General features: G+C 36.1%; 3 protein-coding genes across 3 annotated transcripts; 2 read left to right on the top strand and 1 right to left on the bottom strand.

Annotated features, from left to right (window-relative positions):
• Positions 1 to 7,651: 7,651 nt before the first annotated feature.
• LOC110861234 (leucoanthocyanidin dioxygenase) lies at positions 7,652 to 10,093 on the bottom strand. The gene is made up of 3 exons (XM_022110338.2): positions 9,846 to 10,093; positions 8,772 to 9,371; positions 7,652 to 8,216 (listed from the first exon to the last, which is right to left on the bottom strand). The coding sequence occupies exons 1-3, from the start codon at positions 10,023 to 10,025 to the stop codon at positions 7,962 to 7,964; spliced, it is 1,035 nt and encodes a 344-aa protein (XP_021966030.1). The 5' UTR covers positions 10,026 to 10,093; the 3' UTR covers positions 7,652 to 7,961.
• Positions 10,094 to 10,269: 176 nt separating this feature from the next.
• On the top strand, positions 10,270 to 13,376 carry LOC118433041. The gene is made up of 2 exons (XM_035844582.1): positions 10,270 to 11,458; positions 11,541 to 13,376. The coding sequence occupies exons 1-2, from the start codon at positions 11,416 to 11,418 to the stop codon at positions 13,346 to 13,348; spliced, it is 1,851 nt and encodes a 616-aa protein (XP_035700475.1). The 5' UTR covers positions 10,270 to 11,415; the 3' UTR covers positions 13,349 to 13,376.
• On the top strand, positions 13,324 to 15,162 carry LOC110861233. The gene is made up of 7 exons (XM_022110337.2): positions 13,324 to 13,565; positions 13,640 to 13,858; positions 13,934 to 14,167; positions 14,224 to 14,435; positions 14,582 to 14,750; positions 14,834 to 14,939; positions 15,009 to 15,162. Exons 1-7 carry the CDS (start codon positions 13,358 to 13,360, stop codon positions 15,073 to 15,075), a joined length of 1,215 nt encoding a protein of 404 aa, XP_021966029.2. The 5' UTR covers positions 13,324 to 13,357; the 3' UTR covers positions 15,076 to 15,162.
• The last annotated feature ends 4,221 nt before the right edge of the window (positions 15,163 to 19,383 follow it).

Below are 19,383 nucleotides of genomic sequence, written 5' to 3'. Positions count from 1 at the left end.
GTGCACCCGCATGCCGGGCGAGGATATTATTATAGATTTTTTTCCTTGTTATTTGAAACTGCGAATGGACGAAGATAAGCTGGCAACGGGCTGGTGGCATGTAACACCGGGGAATGATGAATGACGAAGAGGATTTGTGGGTCATTTTGATGGCCATCATTCATATACATATTATTGCCAGGAGATGGATAATTTCTTATTATTGTCCTCACTCTTAAAGAATGTATCCTTACTTGCATAATGTTGGACATATTTCTCGTAAACGGGGTTTACTTTGTAAATTTACTTCGTCCCTATTTTCCTAGGTACTTTACTAGGTACTTGGGAAACTACGGTGTGTTTGAAGGTTAAAATTTCGTGAAAATATCCAAACGGGGTTTAGGTATTTGGATAAATATTACAAAAACAAAATTTTGTACTTCCACCAATCGAGGTATCTGCGTTCCTAAATATATGCCTGTGTTATAACTCCATAAAGCCCCGCGAACAAATTTGGTTTTGTCATTATGCCCTGACCATAGCAACATTTTAAAATTAATGGTGGGTCTTGTTGTTGAATCGTATAATTCTTATGCACTGTATAAAATTAAGGGGAACAAAATTTAACCGGATCTCTATGTTGTTATACCGGTGTGTTCAGCGCTCAGTTTTGGATTTTAGCCCCTGCTATGAATAGACTATTTATGGTAAGTAGCAAAACAGAAACAAGTTTACGAACCCGTCTTCCCGGGGACCACATTTGGGATTGGTTATTACATTTTGTAATTGTCGTGAAATCATATGTTCAAAAATAATAGAACTTTGTTTGAGATAGTTTATTGCATTAATTCAAACAAAATTTACCGGATTTATCGAATTACTGACGTACTTAGTTGCAATTTAAATATTAGGTAACCATGCCAATTAATTGCAATTTTTAATGTAATATTTTCTAGCTGAACGTTAATTACCTTTATGTACTTGACTTCGTAATTATTTAAGACAGCATTTCATAAGTATTCACAGACTTGCAATGCAAATGATATATATAAAATTAACAGATGAATTAATCCAAATAGATTTGTTTTAACTGCAGTGAAGATTTTCCATGGTGGATTTTATTAAGGACGATTGCATTTCATGGCTGACCTGCGCCCGTCGTCGTGTATGACATTCCGGCAACAGACAATGCATTCTTCATCGTGGGACTGATGGTGATCTGTTCGACGAACGATATGATTCAAAATCTCATATGCAAACCTAGCTTTCGCCATGATTTGATCACAAGATTCAAGGAAATTACCTTGTACAGAAAATTGATTCTATGGAATAAGTTGTGATGAATCAAAAAGTTGAGCTATAGAAATATGCAAAGCATATGCCAATTCTAATAACTCGCTTATAATGCTATCACTTTTGGAGTCCACAAAGCTCCTTAGCCCGAGTTCTTCGCAACCTATAACTACAGTCGCCCTCGTATTGTGGGTTCGAATTGAAGAGTGACCGACATGTAGAAATGAAGATGAGACAAGCAACGATTTAAGAGATGAGAAAGAAATGCCGATTGAGAAACAAGTCCTGGTTTAAGATTAACGAATGCTTGCTCGGAGAATAAGTAGTGCTCAGATTGGTAGTCTAATCAGAAGAGAGATAGATTGGATTTGAATAACTGATTTGAATGGAATACCTGATTTATCGGACGAGTTTAATTTGTACGATGAACGAAGCTAACCCTATCGAGGCAACGTAGCCGTGCGGTCGATAAGGCGAGGTGGCCTTACAACACCGTAGATTTGTTGGTATATGTGAATAGGGTTGGTTACCTTGTGTGGGGTGAATGGGTGTATCACCACCACAGTGCGTGTCGTGTCGTGTCGGTTATCGTAGCCCAGGCTTTTTGTCTCAAGGTCGAAACGCGAGCCCAGAATGTTGCATGCGTTCGCTGAGTATTCGATTGGAACCTGGCTCCACAAACGGAGAACTCTTTGCAAGAATAAGTTGTCTAAATTACTGCAAATTACAACTTGAAAAATATAACATTGGATAGAGGAATTGTTGTAGAGGATGATGGTGCATCCGGAATTTCTAGATGTCAAATGGTTATCGAGATAGTTGAGAAAACCCTAATTTGCGAGAGTATGTATTTATTTGGTATTGGGCTAAAAACTATATGTAACCCCTCTGAGCACCACAAAGTACACGAACCAGAACTTCTGCTCGTTCTCTGTTCCACATTAATCTTTTTTGGAATTTCTGTCGTTGTGCTGACATACTTTGGTACGATCAGAATGTGGGGAAAAGTTGGCTTCTTTCTTTACTTGGCTGTCCCTGCGCTTAGTTTGTTTGTAACATGTTTTATTGTAATCATGATCCCATATGCGGCAAGGGTGGTGGAATTTTCAGAAAATTTAATTTCAAGTCGTTTAGGCGCGACAAGTATATCGAAATTTGAGCGAGAAACGTGGAAGTCCATGAAACCTTTGGGCATCCAGGTGGGTGTCTTCGGTAATGTAAATAAAGGTTTGAAAAGACTGGCGTTTAAGTACATTGTTGAAAGTACGATTAATTTATTGCTAGATTTTTAAATTAGTCATTGTATTTCGTGTCTCCAGGAATTTTAATAGTAAAATTGTAAATATTGCAGTTTGGGATTTCTGGAATTATTGGCTTACAAGGGAGACTTGCGAGGTTCCCGTCGAGCTCAGAATACTCACTATGTTTTTTAGGATCTACTATGACCCTAGATGAAGGATCCATTCATATTTACGTTCAAAACTTATATTTCGCCTTGTGCTGCAGCGCCAAACTTAAAAATTCGCATTTTCGACCAAGTTCGCACAGCCATAACTTTTGCAGTTTCTGTTAGATTTTCAAGATTTTGTACTTAAATTGATCATAAGCCCAAATTTTAGAGAAAAAAGTAAAAACCAATTAATTTTAATTTTTACGATATTTTTAGATTTTTTCGACGAACTGCTATGTCTAAGAATTTTTGCGAAAATTTTAAAACCCAAATTTTTAGAAAAATTTCGTTATATGTATTTGAAAGTTGAACGCGTCCTGGATTTCAAAAGTTATGACGGTTTTAAAATTAAAAACAATTAAATTTGGCGAATTCTGCGCGTCGGCACGCGGCCATATATAAGTTTTGCACGTAAATATGAATGTATCCCTCATCTGAGTAGATTACAAAAAATATGGTGGGTACCCTGGACACGACGGGCACCTCGGAAGTATGCCTCGTTAGAAATCCTTTGTGGGAGCCTTTCTGTGTGCGGTCCGTGGGACACCTTGCTACGCAGGGTATTATAAGGCAAATTAAGTTGTTTTTTAACTAACGGGGACGACTGGTGCAAATTTTGATACCTTCAGGTTTCGAGCACTCGATATCTCAGAAGCAAGATGCGTTATACATATATTCTAGAGGGTGTTCCGGAAGTAATGCAACTTTGGTAAAATGCATATATGCAAGGGTATCAATTTGCCCCAAATTCGAAATTGGGTGAATATTGTAGTCCACACATTTATCTAGTAGAATCCGAAAACCAGAAGTCGATATCTATATCCGTTCCAAAATGAGGTCAAATACCACCAAGCAACTCGCAACCATCGTCTGCCACTACCTCGAAAAAGTGGTTACGCGCTCCAAGAAATTGAGCTGTGTTCACTTTAAAAAATAAGAAATTCCAAAAGTGACGATTTGTTGTGTTATACTAAGGTATGAGCTGCAAAAAACGACTAATCGCAAAAAATATCTGGTCGGTACATTCGTGTGGCAGCCCCGAAAGTAATAAACTTCGTGTAGATAGAAATTTGTTATGTCGGAGCGAAATTCGCTGAAGTACTTGAAGTTCTCACCGAACACCATACATTATTTGAAAGCTTAGAAGTTGGACATCAAATCCTAGAAGGTTCTAGAAGCTTATAAATATAGTCAAGAGTAAAATAAAAGTAGCAAGCAGGAGGGCAGAAAAAATCCTTGACCTGAAGTAATTAAAATTAACCAAAATTGATCGTCCTGTACAAGACGATTTACTGCTCAGATTATCAAAATGCTTTTATTTGCACATAGTACAACTCTCCCACCTTCAAGAAAACCATTTATGCAAAACTGGAAATTAAATATAAGCCAAAGTATCACGCTCCGCCTTAAAACGGATCAAATGCAATTAACATGGGAGAGGTAACATGGGAAACGTTCCCAAATTTGTCAAATACAAGACCTATTGAAAAATTTTAGTTCCTATCCTAGAAAAAATATTGTAATCGAAAAACTTCAGTCAAAAATTTGAACTTATTTCAACACATGTGGTCAAAAATCTCAAAAAAGGTGACCAAAAACAGTGGCGAAGCACTAATTGTGAGCGCCCAACAAAAACGTCTCCAAATTTGGCGGAAGGGGTGTACGGACCATTGGAAGCAAAACTTAATTAGCTTTAACCTTTGTCCCTTTCTGACCAAAATTTCGCTTTAAAAAATTCATTCGTTGAGTTTATATGTGCATTTGACCAAAGTTGCATTACTTCCGGAACACCCTCTAATTCACGTTCAGTGTGTGAATTTAAGTCTAACCATTTAGTTGGATATATTCAAATCATAACTACAAATTACATTTAAATTGTCTTGCTCGACTGTCGTCATAAAATTTTAATGTTGAAATGGAGCACAGCACAGGCAATCATAAAGTATATTGATCTTAAAAATTACAAAAAATCAATTTTTAGCGTATGTAAAACCTTGCAAATATGTTAATACATAATATCATAATAACCAAATATCCCTTTACTCAACTTTCGTTCCATACTATAAAATGTACTCATTCCTTACAGGCAAAAAATCGTACATGATCCTTCCCCTACAACGATAATCTTAATTCCTTAACTTGTCTTCTGTGTCATTAGAGCAGTCACAGTATAATTTAACATTAACGAAAAATATTCCGTCCTGTTCAACCTGCAACATTTGTACAACTTTAAGCCAAGTATTTCCCCGTGAAAACTAATCGATTGCATCGTGCGGAACCTCCGCTTAGCATAGTTAATTCCGCTACTGCGGCTAATATTTAATCTACACTTTTTCAAAATCCCATTCGTTGTGTCATTGATGGCGACAAATAATGACAAGATGACTTGAATCGATATCAAGGGAAATAGTCCAGCGGCGGGGAAAAATAAATATATTGACCTTGGAATTTGACTCCTCAGTCGGATAGAGGTGTAACTTGATACAATCGTAAGTACAAAAACTGTAGTTAACGCGGTCAGTATTATTCCACTGAATTTTAAGGATATTCCAATGGCGCTAATTCTGATGGAATTATAATCCAGAAAATACTTGTCAACCAACCGGCGCAAATGGCTCCCAACCCGAAAAGCCGTCTTGTTCATGTGGTTTAAACAGCTTAGGCTCAAGGTACCAATTACAGTTCCGGTTAGAGTAAGGAAACACAAACTGCGGGTCATTTGCATGACTGGATATATAATGGACGCCCATAATAGTAAAGTTGCGACAAGGATAGATTCCACTGACTAGGCATGCAATACGTTATAATTAACCAGACAGGATCCAATCTAATATCGAAAACCAAAACGACCCTGACAATTATCCAACTACCAAATGTGTTAGCGAGAAATATAATCCATCCGAATACACCGAGTCGACCCCAAGTGACGGTTTGATGAGGTAAAGGGTGTATACCTGAGACATTGCAAAAATGGTTACTGATTTAGAAATTGTGACGAACTTAAAAAATTCCGTCACCCAACCAAAAATATTAAAATAGTAAAACAGGTATGCCTGAGCCCACTTGAACTTACGTGATTGAATATGGGCGTCAACTCTTTTTAAGTAGTTGATGTAAAATTTGAACTCGTCACGATGGCTCGAAAATGACCATTCCGCTACAGAGACTAATGTTACTACTAACAAGATCAAAATGGTAACTAGTACCTCGAGAAGATCAAGACTGACGAGACACAATGATTGAACAGTCAAAAGTGTAATACATGCTAAAGGGGCGAATCCTAAAGCTACAATGGATACAAAGTATGGTAGGAACTTTGTCGATTTTGCATGTGCAATGTACTCTTGTCTCGAATGGTCCCACTCGAATGGGTGTGGCCAGAAGTGGGCATAATACTTGGAATATGAATCAAGTGAAGACCACATTAGCTGTGTTACGATCATTTTTTATGATCGCTAGATTAATTTAATACTTTCAGAGGGCATTTATCCGCCCGAAATTGTTAGAAGGTTCGCTAAAGCAATATGTTCTCTTGTTAAGATGCACAATAATTCTACATGAATTTAAACAGATTTAACATTAGAAGTTCTTTGAAGTTTACCATGGGTATTTTTGACCGAATGAGTGAATGGCTGCTTTTCAAATGTCAAGTTACTTGCATACGTGCTAAATTCTAAAAACTGGAGACATTCCAAGAATAAAATTAGGTTAAGGATTTTGGCAATTTATTTAGGATCATGACGCCAATATGGGATACCAATTCGAGCCCATATTGCTAATTTTTCGACGTTCCAACTTGATTAACTCCAAAACTTAATTAAACTATAGTTATTTAGGATTTCATTTAATTTCTTGATATATATATATATATTTCTTGAATTACAGTTGGAAATTTTTAGACACGCAACAATTGGAATCAATTCTATAGCGAAACGCGTCAGCATGGCTAAGCATGCATAAATTGATGTATGAAACTGCATGTAGGACGAGGATATTAATATAAATTTTTTGCTTGTGTCTTAAAACTGCGTATGGACGAACATAAGTTGGCAACGGGATAGTTATAAAACTGGGTAATAAGGAATGACGAAGAGGACTTATGGGTCAGTATGACAGCCATCATATAGATAGGACTTCTAAAAGATGCATAATTCATTGTTTGTTTGTTTGCTTGTTTAGCATTTATTCATGTGTTATTTCTCAATCAAGTACATGAAATGACTGATGGAGTGAGGAAAAAAACATGCAAAAATAAGAGAAGAAATATTACGCTTGTTCTCACTCCTAAAAATTCAGAAAGTATGTTTGTATCCTTACTTGCATGATGTTCCACACGATAAGGAATATATGGACAAACAAACAAACTACAAACAAAGCTACATTTCTTATCGTGTGATGATGTTCGACATATTTCTCATAAACTGTGATGATTTAATTCGTCCCGATTTTCCTAAATACTTTCCTATGTATTAGGGAATTTCCTACGTACTTTACTAGGTACTAGGGAACTTCAAGGTTCAAATTTCGAGAAAATATCCAAACATGGTAGAAGTATTTTCACAAAATTACAAAAACAATAATTTGTACTTCCACCCACCCGTTCTGGAAATATTTATCTGCGCTCCTATATGCACTACGTACCCCGTGTTATAAATCCATAAGGCCCCCTGGGTAATTTCTCCCGGAAAAAAATTGGTTACGTCATTACGCTGAATGATACAATTCTTACTCAATGTGTAAAATTGGCCGGAATAAAATTTAACCGGGTCTGAGCACTCAGTTTTTGGATTTTAGCCCATGCTATCAAAAGAGTATTTACGGTAAGTAGAAAACAGAAATAATTTTACGAACCCTTCCGCCTGGCGAGCAGTTTTGTTTTTACGTTGTATAATTGTCGAGAAATTAAAATAGGTATCAAGAATAATAGAACTTTGTTTAAGACAATTTATTGCATTAATTCAAGCAAGATTTACCGCATTCTGGAAATTAGGGACATATGTAGATGCAAATTAAATATTACGTAACCATGCTAATTGCAATTTTTAATCTTTAATTTTCTAGCTGAACATTAATTACCTTTATATAATGGACTCGTAATTATTTAAGACAGCATTTCAAAAGTATATATATATACTTGAAATGCAAATGGTACATATATGTAGATTAAATTAATGGATGAATTAATCCAAAGAGGTTTTTTAAACTGTCGTTTAGATTTTCCATTTTCTGGTGGATTTCCTTAAATTCGATTGTACCTCATGGCAGACCTGCTCCCATCGTTTTTATCGTAATGTCTCTCCTTAATGATTTGAATTTCTTTGAGGTAGAAGCCTTCCAATTTTTTTCCGGGAACGGGCAGCCGATCCGACCACTTCCAGCCGGGCTTCTGTTCTACCAAAATGTCGCACTCGGCATCTCCATTTGCGGTCAGGAAGTAGCCCAAGCTTTGACGGATCTCTTTCGCCTTTTCTTTAATCAGTTGGACACGGTGGAGCTGTGGAATAAATCAGTTTCTTGTACAAGATATAAAAATATTCGGAATTTTAATTTTAATGATAAGAGAGTCACAAATTTGTGCCTTGGGAGGATCATGTTTAGCTGTCCTTTAAGGGTGAATCGGATCAGCGTTTTCAGAAACCCGACCGGTTCGGATTGGCGTTTTTAATTTTCACAAATATCCGACCCGATCCCTTTTTAAATTTGAAAAATAGCCGATCGGTTTTTTTTATTTAAAAAGTATCCTACCAGATCGGTTTTTTGAAGTTGGAAAATATTCCCCGATTTTGGGATTTAAATAAACAGAATAACGGGATTTGAATTTAAAAAGTAAACATCCAAGTCAAATCTGCCAGATTCAACTACTTTAGAAAAGTAGTTGAATCCTAACTAAATACAAATACCATTTGCAAAAAAATTGTAGTTAACTAGTAGTTACATAAATGTGGCCAACTTCTACACCACTCAAATCTGGCACTAGATTCAGATTACTTATTAAATCTGACCACAAATGACGCATGCTTACATATTTTAGTATTTAAAATGTCCATACCACACCAGGAATGCGTCCACCCGTCCATAATTCCAACGAGAGACCGGCATTAACCACGAGCGCGCCCGGCACGTGGGGAACCGGGATGTAGACTCCCGCCCCGTTTCGAGCCTCCAATCCGCCCGCCTCGTCCTGCACGAGAAACGTGAGCGTGTCCCCGTCCGGATGTTCCGGTAAGCGGAGATGATCCGGACCTATCGTCGCAAGATCGTCGTCCGTCATTGCGTGGTAAAACCGAGTCTTCATGTCGGCCCAGCTGTCACGACTTCCGGTATCGTCGAAACAGTCGGAATGCAATTTTATCAAATATTCTGCGTCGTCCAGACCAAAATGGAGGCCGAGTGCGAGCAAGATTTTTTTCGAGAGGGTGGTCGCCTTGCCGATGAAGGTGGTCATGGCGGGGAAAAGTTGCGGCGTTTCGGACGGGTAGGCTGACTGGAGGTACATTTTATTACCCGCCAAGGCTAATTGTTCCTTAAAGTCGCCGCGTGGTGGGGCATACCCGTGGCGAAGGTGGGCCTGGTCGAGACGGGTGTAGGGAGCTTTTAAGGAGGCGGGGAGTTCGAAGAAGGCCTTGCTCGCGGTGAAACAGTCAGTTATCTGGAAGATAAGAAAGGAAATTTAAAGTTTTTGGGAAGAAAATTTGGGAAATTGTTTCTCTGAAAGTATGTAAAAGAGTGTTGAGGAAAGTAGTTCGTGTATTAAGGGAAGGTGACTACTTTATGGGAATGTCTGTCTGTCTGACCGACCGCTTTTGGGGCGATAATTTTAGCACCAAGTCATTAGACCAGCAACTTCATTACGGTCGCGACACATAATTTTTGAACTTCCCATTATTCATAAAATCCTCTGTGTTTTCACCACTTTGCTACATTTTGGTTGATACGTATTAAATCTGTTAGTCATTTTTATGTTAATATTATAAATCGCAAGTTACGGTAAATTGCATAAACTCAAAAAGTCGCAGTTTTAATGTTTAACTTAATTAATTTTGAACAAATAAATTTTGTATCGAAATTTAGATAGGATTTTTTGAATAATAATTTTTGTGTATGATATTTGCAATTTACTTACGATAGACTCCTCAATTCCATGATTGATGAAGTAGACGAGACCCATTTGACAAAACCCGTTGCCCAGAGAAGTCGCAAATTCCTTAAACTCTGGAGAATCTTTCAAACTTAGGGAATATTCCCCGTCTGAAATAATGGCACAATCCACAATTGGAATTTCTGAGTTTGTCAGTGAACCCATTTTTTATGGAAAAATGGTAAAATTAGTGATATGATGTGACTCTGGAGAATGAATGCGATGGAATGGATGGACCTTGTCATCTTTATCGCTCGACTGGATTTTAGGAATTAAATACTGACAATAAAACTCCCTCGAGTGTTGGACACGGATTTTTAAATCATTCTTTTTTTATTTTCTAACTTTTTTATTCCCTAATTCTGCGCCAAGTCAGAAGGATTTTTAAACTTTCTTGATGCTATCTTAACTAAAATTCCAGAGCTATTTTCTTGTGGAATCGGGAAGGTTTATACATATTTGTTGAAACTTTAATTCATATTTTAAAAAAATAACAATCATCGAGCAATACATTCTTTGGATAATTTCGTAGAAAGAGTTTGAAAAGTTGAAACCTTGTAGTTTCTTAATTAAATACATTTTTGAACCTTGGCTGAAATAGATTCCTTAAAATTTAAATTTAAAATACGAAAAATGTCATGTGTTTGCCAAAATGAAATTGGCTTCCTCAAAATCGAAGATATACATGTGAACAAGTTTCCTTAATACTTTCCTGATGCTGATGCGTACTTGTAAGCATTTAATTGAATGCTAAAAACAAATGAATCTACGTGGGGGGACGTGCACACCGAATTTCCTCGTTTTTTAAGGATTTGATTGAACCTAGGCTTCATTTACATATATGTACATATCCTTCCCGTTATTCATATTTACATTTCTTGACCAAGCCTGCCACTTGGTGTGTCATCAAAATCTGTAACATCCATTGCGCACGACCCGAACTGATTTTGTGAATAAATAATGTCATGCTTAATCCCAATTTATCAATATTCAGGTTTGACTGGAGTTAACAAATATTTTTGTACATGCGTCACACGACATCTCACTCGTGCTATGCTCATCGCTTATTTGTAAGTCCAGTTCATTCGCCTCACCTTGAAACTGACTGAGGTTATGTACTTGTTGCCATTGAAATCTGTTTATATGAGTATGTATTTAGGTATAAATAACCTCTTAGGAAAATGTGTAATGTTACAATTACAAATAAGCGAGTAAAGTGTAAATACATATATGTAAATATTTCCCAGGCTGCACCAACCGAGAAAATCACATGTATTATTGGTGTCCCCGGTGTCAATTTCGTGTTTGGGGCATTATTCGTGTAAATATTTTTTTAAACACGTTCGTAACACGTATTACAAAAACGACTTTCAAACGGATTCTTTATCACCAATTTTCTCGTTCATAACACATGTACAACCCGAGAATTACAACAACCCGAAACTCGTATTTTCGAACACCAGAAATTCACGAGAATTTCTAGTGTTGTTGGTCACAGAAACCTAAATGCTGCTCTCTCCGTTGTAAAGAAAGAGGGACAATTCTTTAGTTCGAGATGAGTAATGGAGAAAGCACGATCAAGAAAAATATTCCGAAAAGTAAGGCAAGGAAATTCGGATTTTGCATTAATTTCAGAAAGTGCAGAAAAAATAATACCGCTGCCCTCGTCATCCTTGCCAGAGGCACACACACAGAGTTCACCATCACCCGAATATTTGATTTTTGAAGCAGATGACATCTCGGATTATTCTGACAATAATTTATCCACGCAGTCAAATCTAAGTGATAGTGATTTTGAACAGTCTAATACGGAAAGTAGTGCAAGTGATTTAAGGGGGTGGGCACTAAAGCATAACATTACATTCTCTGCTTTAGGAGATCTGCTGGAAATTTTGAATCGACATCCTAATTTTGATTTACCGAAAGATCCTAGAACACTTTTATGCACTCCAAGATCGACTACAATTGAAAAGGTGGAGCCTGGCGAATACGTACATTTTGAGTGGATTTCATCCGTCGAAAAGTTAATTCAAGTTCCAACAGCAGACTATATTAAAATTCAAATTAATATTGACGGAATCCCCCTCTATAAAAGCAGCACAAGACAATGCTGGCCCATTTTAGCGAAAATTGTAGAATATAATCAGGTCGTTGTAATTGGAATTTATTCTGGTTTTGGAAAACCTACAAATATTAATAATTTTTTGAGACAGTTTGTCAACGAATTCAACACCATAGAGCAATCTTCGAATTTAAAACTTAAAATATCTGCAATTGTGTGTGACGTCCCAGCAAGATCATTTATTTTGGGGACAAAGTGTCATAATGGTTATAGTTCTTGTGGAAAGTGTGACATAAAGGGTGAATATTTGGATAATAGAGTTACCTTTCCACCAGGAAACTATAATTTAAGAAATAACGAAAATTTCCGATCAAAATTAGATACAGCACATCATAATCAAGCCTCAATAATAGAATTACTACCCATTGATTTAGTAGAAGATGTGCCAGTCGATTTTATGCATCTTGTGTGCCTGGGAGTGACCAGAAAATTACTATTTTTATGGGTGAAAGGAAAAAAATGTCCAGGTCGTCTGCGTCCTCACCAAGTTGACCAATTATCCACTAATTTGCTAAAAATCAAAACCTCAATACCAAAAGAATTTTCAAGTAAACCACGTCCAATTAGAGATCTCGAACACTGGAAAGCAACTGAATACAGACAGTTTATTTTATATACTGGCCCCACAGTTTTGAAGAAAATCCTTGCTCCTCAATTTTACCAGCATTTTTTGTGTTTCCACGTAGCCATCACGATTCTTGCAAATCCTAACACTTATCTGAGTAAAAATAATTATGCACAAGAGCTACTAATATATTTCGTTAATAACTTTGGTGAATTATATGGGAAAAAGTATAACAGTCATAATCTTCATAATTTACTACATTTATCCCGGGATTGCATTCGACACGGTCCCCTTGACCAATTTAGTGCTTTCCCGTTTGAAAATAAGTTACAACAAATAAAGAGATTGGTGAGATCTCCATCTCTCCCCTTGCAACAAGTTTACCGGCGGTTAGTTGAAAGAGAAAAAATAGACCTGTCCTCTTTCAAGCAGCCAGTTTGTCAAGTATCGTTTTTCCAAGTCGACATTAATTCACCCGAGTGTTTCAAAGTGTGTAAGTTTGCAAATTTCGAATTATCCAACAAATTAGGGAACAATTTTTGCAAACTAAAAGATGGAACTATAATTAAAATTCACCATTTTGTTAGAGGATCACCTTCAGAATTATTTGGACAGAAGTTTAAAAAACGTGAAGATTTTTTTCAATCTCCTTGTCCTTCTTCTTTAATTGGTGTTCAACTTATCTCCGACTTGAGTGCAGTACGAAGATTTAATATTAATTTAATCGAATCAAAATGTGTAGTACTTCCATTTGAGACTGAATTTATATGCTATCCCTTGATTCACAGTGAAATTCAGTGACTTTTTACAATGCAGTACTCTATAGTTCATTTTGTTGAAACTGACGAGGTAGAAATTATCCCAATCAATTGGCTGTCAGCAAGTAAAAATAAATGTTGGTGGCCGCCGTACAAATCTTCAGAACGCCAATCGAAGGCCGTCATGAATGGGGACACGCCAAATCAGCAAGTTTGGTTATCGTTTGGCGTAAAAGTTTTAGGCGGAGGCAAAATATTTGGTGAGTCTTTTTTATTGCATACATTGATAAAGTTATTTATAAGAAAGAAAAATGCTGTTTATTTGTTTGTTAAGGTTCTTATAATCAAGCAAAAAATAATGTTGGAAAAGCATTGGAAGAAACTGATCCGGAATTTGAGAGCGACTTGGAAGTAACTGGTCGAGGGCAACGACACAAGAAAACTGTTCATCTACCATCGCCCGGCGACTCCGATAGTGAAGAAGAACCGCCCAAAATGAAGCAAAATCGTTCTATTCCCACGAAGACAATACCGCCACCACCACAATATTTTAGTAAGTTAAAATCGCGCATTTTTTATATTTCATTGCACCAAAAAAGTAGTATAATAAATAATACTGTTTATCCAGGTTTAGTGGGAGAGGGCTTTCAATCAGAAAAGGAAGACGGCCACGAATCAAGTTTACCAGGACCGAGTGACCCCCCATCGCCAACTAATTCACAGCAATACCAAGGCACACTCTCTAGCGAGCAAGTTTTATCTAGCTCTCACGAATTGGAAAGCCGTTCGATTCCTCAGGCAGAGGACATTGATACAACTTTCGGCAGAGATAATGGCACGTCACCAAACGCAGGAAATTTAGGTAGGTGTGTGACAATTTATGTAATGTCTCAGTAATAAATAACTTGTATTTTACAGAATTCCAAAAGTGGATGGTACGTCAAATGAATGTGATGAAAGCCCAACTGCGACAACTACAGGAAAGCGTAGACGTTTTAGTGAGCAATTACAATTGGGGGACCAAGACGGGTGGTCAAAACGAAAAGTTTCCAGTGGGTTTATTACCAGTGGATGATGAGTCTGACTTGAAGAAACTCGAGGATTTCGCCAAGGCATCAAGAATCACATTGGTAAAATATTTATCAAATAATATTGCGAATTACCATGTGGCGTAATATAAGTATTATAATATAAGTAATAATATAAGTATTTATATAAGTATTATTCATGTTGCTATTTTTAACTATGCATATATTAATTGTTGCAACTTTGACAGATTACAGAACTGCAGAAAGGCATACGTGCGACCAAGGATGTAAAGATTGCTACACAGCGGATACTAGCCAAGTTGCTGACAGATAAGTATGCATCGTCATACAACTGGATTGGTTCAAGAGGACCGAAGTCACCTTTTTCAAAATCATGGATGAAGCACATTATATATGGTAAATTAGTTGTATGTGAATTAATTAAATATATAATGCGCTCCTTTAAATTAAATTCACCAATGAAATTGCTGTGTTTTCAGAGGCAATTCAAGGACTGAAAAACTTGGGCAACGCTGACGACGACGAGATTTGGGAAGCAATTAAAAATTGGCTCAAAAATTCCAACAAGCGTATTGAATCGGATAGGTAGGACAAAATGCAATATTATTTGTACCTACTTATAAAACTTTCATAATTTTTACTTTATTTAATTAGGAAAAAGTTGGAGAAGTCCAATGCAGCTCTTCCATTAAGAAATACTGGACCAGAATCAGACAATTGATTTTTTTCACAATTTTTTATTGTTATTTGGATTTAAAACTTTATGTAATGTTAATGGTCAGTAATAAATCATAATTCCCGCATCTAATTTGCAAATAAATCTCGTGTTCTGAACGTATAATTTCACTTTTTAATACGTGTTTTTTTGGGGTTATTCTCGTGATTTGGTCGCGAAACTCGTTCCTTCAACACGTGTTTAGAACGAATAAGATACGTTAAAAATCGCGACACTTGCACCCAGTTGAGCACCAAATCTATACCAGTCTCCCACGTCGCTAACACGAAAACTGGGGTCGCCAGATTCGTTAAAAATTGGTGATAATCTCGTGATTGTGCAGCCTGGGTTATGTATGAGACTTGTGGTTAAAAAAATGCATAAATACGTTTTTAGTTGAAGCATTTTAATATGCCTCAAGTTACAAACGTACATACATATGTATTTATAAAAGAGAAAGTTTGGCCGGGTCTCTACCTATTTATGCCCGGTTTGTAATTGTACCCGGATCGTGCTGTCTTCAGTCCCGTCTTCATGTAAACGGATTATCTACGGTACATACATTTATATGGCACAGTCCAATAATAAGGCTAATTCTAAAAGTACCTTAAAACTTCTATTTATAGCCGGGGCTAAAATTCAAAACCGAGGGTCACGGACCCGGCTATAATTGGAGACCGGCAACAATTAGAGACCCGGCTAAATTTTGTTCCGCCCAAAATTTTAGATGTTACAAGATCATACTGACTCAATTTGAGTTTTCTTATTTAGCAAGACATGCCATCAGTAACCCATTCACTTTAAACCTACATACATCTTTAAACGAAGCTTAGCAGGTTTTTTTAATTTTCTGTCATGATTATATCCATTATTAGCTTGAAAATATTAGGTAAAAATTAGCAGGTCAAATTACCGGTTTATTAGCATAATGTGCAACATTTTTCTTTAATCGGGTATGAACGGGTACACGGCAGACAAGACAGGCCATAATTAGAGACCCGGCTAAAATTGGGGACCCGGCTATAATTAGAGACCCGGCTAAAATCTTGAAATCCTAGTCTCTAGACCCGGCTATATTTGAAGACCGGCTATAATTAGAATAGGGCTATAAATAGAGGTTTTACTGTATTTGTGACTGGTCGCCTTATCAGATTTAAAGTCACAGATTAAGTATTTATTTGTTATTTAATTAAAGTGGTTTACCTGGTAATAATATCTTTATTATAATTTCGAAAAGTCCGTCCCGTGAAATTTTCCGTGACATTTCTGCATTCTGATTGGCTGTTGGTTTTCCTGCTCCAGCAATCAGGGAACAGATACGAATTATGATTATGATTATGATTATGATTATAATTATAATTATGATTATGATTATGATTCTGATTCTGATTCTGATTATGATTATGATTATGATTATAATTATGATTATGATTATGATTATGATTATGATTATAATTATGATTATGATTATGATTATAATTATGATTATAATTTTGATTATGATTCTGATTATAATTATGATTATGATTATGATTATAATTATAATTATGATTATGATTATGATTATGATTATGATTATAATTTTGATTATGATTCTGATTATAATTATGATTATGATTATGATTATAATTATAATTATGATTATGATTATGATTATGATTATGATTATAATCATAATTATGATTATGATTCTGATTATGATTATGATTATGATTATAATTATGATTATGATTATAATTATGATTAAGATTATGATTATGATTATGAGTATGATTATAATTATGATTATAATTATTCCCAATTTCCCTACCAACGTTAAAAAATTTCCTTAGCAACATAAAAATATTTCCTTAGCAACGTTAACAAATTTCCTTAGCAATGTTAAAAAATTTCCTTGGCAACATAAAAAACTTTCCTTAGCAATGTTAAATAATTTCCCTAGCAACATAAAAAAAAGTTTCCTTAGCAACATAAAAAATTTCCTTAGCAACGTTAAAAAATTTCGCTAGCAACATAAAAAAATTTCCCTAGCAACGTTAAAAAAATTTCCTAGCAACATAAAAAAATTTCCCTAGCAACGTTAAAAAAATTCCCTAGCAACATAAAAAATTTCCTTAGCAACGTTAAAAAATTTTCCTAGCAAAGTTAAAAAATTTCCCCGGCAACATAAAAAATTTTCCTTATCAACGTTAACAAATTTCGCTAGCAACATAAAAAAATTTCCCTAGCAACGTTAAAATAATTTCCTAGCAACATAAAAAGTTTCCCTAGCAACGTTAAAAAAATTCCCTAGGAACATAACAAAAATTCCTTAGCAACGTTCAAAAAATTTCCTTATCTGATAAGGAAATTTCTTAAATCCCTTTAAGGGATTTAAGAAATTTGCAAGTAAAAAATTCAATAACTTCTTTAATAACAATAACAAAGTTTGTGTTCAATACTGCGGCAGGATTTATTTTTATTTTTTAGAAAGGATCTATTTGTTAGTTCCTTGCTTAATTTCCCCCAGGGTTCCGGTTTTCTCCCTTTCGAAATTAGAAATTCAGTTAACCAAAACATATTTTAGTGAACCCACGTTTAAAACTAGCTAACCAAGCTATATAGTAGAAACATCTAGTCCCTACAATTGGCTACTGTATGTGCTCTAATCTCATTATGTACCAATTTGTGATGCGATAACGAAACATTTTTTTTTTGCATTTTGAGGTTGAGTGATAGTTATTACCGACAGTGATCTAACAATAATGTTAACGAACAAACCGAACCGGTTAACTAAAGTCGAGGATTGATAGAGGACGTGGGCGACGCTCTACTCCCTCACAAAATTTACGATATATTTACCACTTCCGATGACTTAACTATACCAGCAGAAACAGTGTGCGTAGCGGGACTAGTCATATTACTTCTTATTATCGAAATATCAATTAAAGGAAATTTACATTTGTATATTTGATACTCATTTACCTTTAGTACCAAATTCGATTACTTTTATAGTATTCGGGCAAGTTAAAAAGTGCTGTGGTGGCAGATGGTTATGCCTGCTTATATTCCTCTGGAAAAGAAGCAGGCCTGATCCGGAAACTTATGTCGATTGGGCAGATACAATCGCACAATCAAGGGAAACACTTAGACTACGGAAACGGGATTTCCCTTCTACACCTGTCAGGTCAGGGACCAGAAAAGTGAACGTCACTGGTTTATTAGTTCCAAAGCACCCGGTGGTAGTTGAGAGGCAGGTTCGCCAACCTAGTACATCGTATCAGACTTTGAAGTCTCTGGGCAATTGGGTGGGGCTTGATAATAAGTCGGTCAATTTGCTGGTTCCCTCTGTCCCTCGGCAAGCCGACCCTGTCTCTGACACTGATAGTAATTCAGCTCAAGGGGTTCTTGCTCCTTTTCCCCAACCCCTTAGCGATCCCTGCCAGGGATACCCCAGTCCAGGGCCACTGGGCCATTACCTTACACTTTTCTGAAATCCTCACCTACATACAAGTCACCCCCCAGAAAATGGAAACGTAAATTGACATTAGATCCTCAGGGGTCCCACCAAAGATAACGATAGTTTGTCTTCACGATTTTTTTTATGGAGGATTACCTTTGTTCCTCATGTTCCCCGTGTAAAATCAACGTCGCAATTCCTAGTCGATGGAGCAAAATAAATAAGGCCTCACTTCCGATTTTTTTAAAGAAAACAAAAATCCATAATCAATCATAACTGGTACGCAGGTTGAAACTCTTCAAAATCACTATCTATCCACTCATGTTGAAATATACATACTTCTGATCAGTTCGGGCTTGTTATTATGTGCCAAGGAGAAGGAAAATTTTCAGAAGCTAAAATCCTTGCGATGAAACAATCGATATGTAAAGAGAAATGTGAAGAAGAGTAACAGAGAAAGACACCATTACCCTTTGCAGAGTTTTAAACTTCGATAAAAAGGCAAAAAACAGTTGCAAATAGATAAACGCAAAAAAATAAATTCTTTGTTATACGCATTAGACGAAAATCCTCATTCCAATTTATGCTATATACATGACTGGAGATACACGCATTGTAGGAGATTCGAATTCGATTGCTTGAACGTCAAATTTGGAACATATAGCGTTTGTTTTGAACATAATAAAGCCAGTGAGATGAACTAAATTCACATCGGGAAAGTCGCCCAAAAAAGGAGGTCTCTGACGGGAAAGAGGCGAGCACCTGTCAACATAAAAAAATTTCCATAGCAGCATACAAAAATTTCCTTGGCAACATAAACAAATTACCTTAACAACATAAAAAAAATTCCTTGGCAACATAAAAAAATTACCTTA

The sequence above is a fragment of the Folsomia candida genome, unplaced genomic scaffold (assembly GCF_002217175.1).
Source record: "Folsomia candida strain VU population unplaced genomic scaffold, ASM221717v1 Fcan01_Sc039, whole genome shotgun sequence".
In the NCBI taxonomy this organism is placed as follows: Eukaryota; Metazoa; Arthropoda; class Collembola; order Entomobryomorpha; family Isotomidae; genus Folsomia; species Folsomia candida.
This window is presented reverse-complemented; position numbering and strand designations above follow the sequence as displayed.

Bases quoted from the DNA above. Each gene is read 5' to 3' on its own strand.
- LOC110861233 (XM_022110337.2), top strand. From the start codon at position 13,358: ATGCAGTACTCTATAGTTCATTTTGTTGAAACTGACGAGGTAGAAATT. The intron at 13,859-13,933 runs GTAAGTTAAAAT...CTGTTTATCCAG, and splicing joins GCCACCACCACAATATTTTA to GTTTAGTGGGAGAGGGCTTT. The intron at 14,940-15,008 runs GTAGGACAAAAT...TTATTTAATTAG, and splicing joins AAGCGTATTGAATCGGATAG to GAAAAAGTTGGAGAAGTCCA.
- LOC110861234 (XM_022110338.2), bottom strand. From the start codon at position 10,025: ATGGGTTCACTGACAAACTCAGAAATTCCAATTGTGGATTGTGCCATT. The intron at 9,372-9,845 runs GTAAGTAAATTG...CTTATCTTCCAG, and splicing joins ATGGAATTGAGGAGTCTATC to ATAACTGACTGTTTCACCGC. The intron at 8,217-8,771 runs GTATGGACATTT...TTTATTCCACAG, and splicing joins GTGGACGCATTCCTGGTGTG to CTCCACCGTGTCCAACTGAT.
- LOC118433041 (XM_035844582.1), top strand. From the start codon at position 11,416: ATGAGTAATGGAGAAAGCACGATCAAGAAAAATATTCCGAAAA. The intron at 11,459-11,540 runs GTAAGGCAAGGA...CATCCTTGCCAG, and splicing joins CAAGAAAAATATTCCGAAAA to AGGCACACACACAGAGTTCA.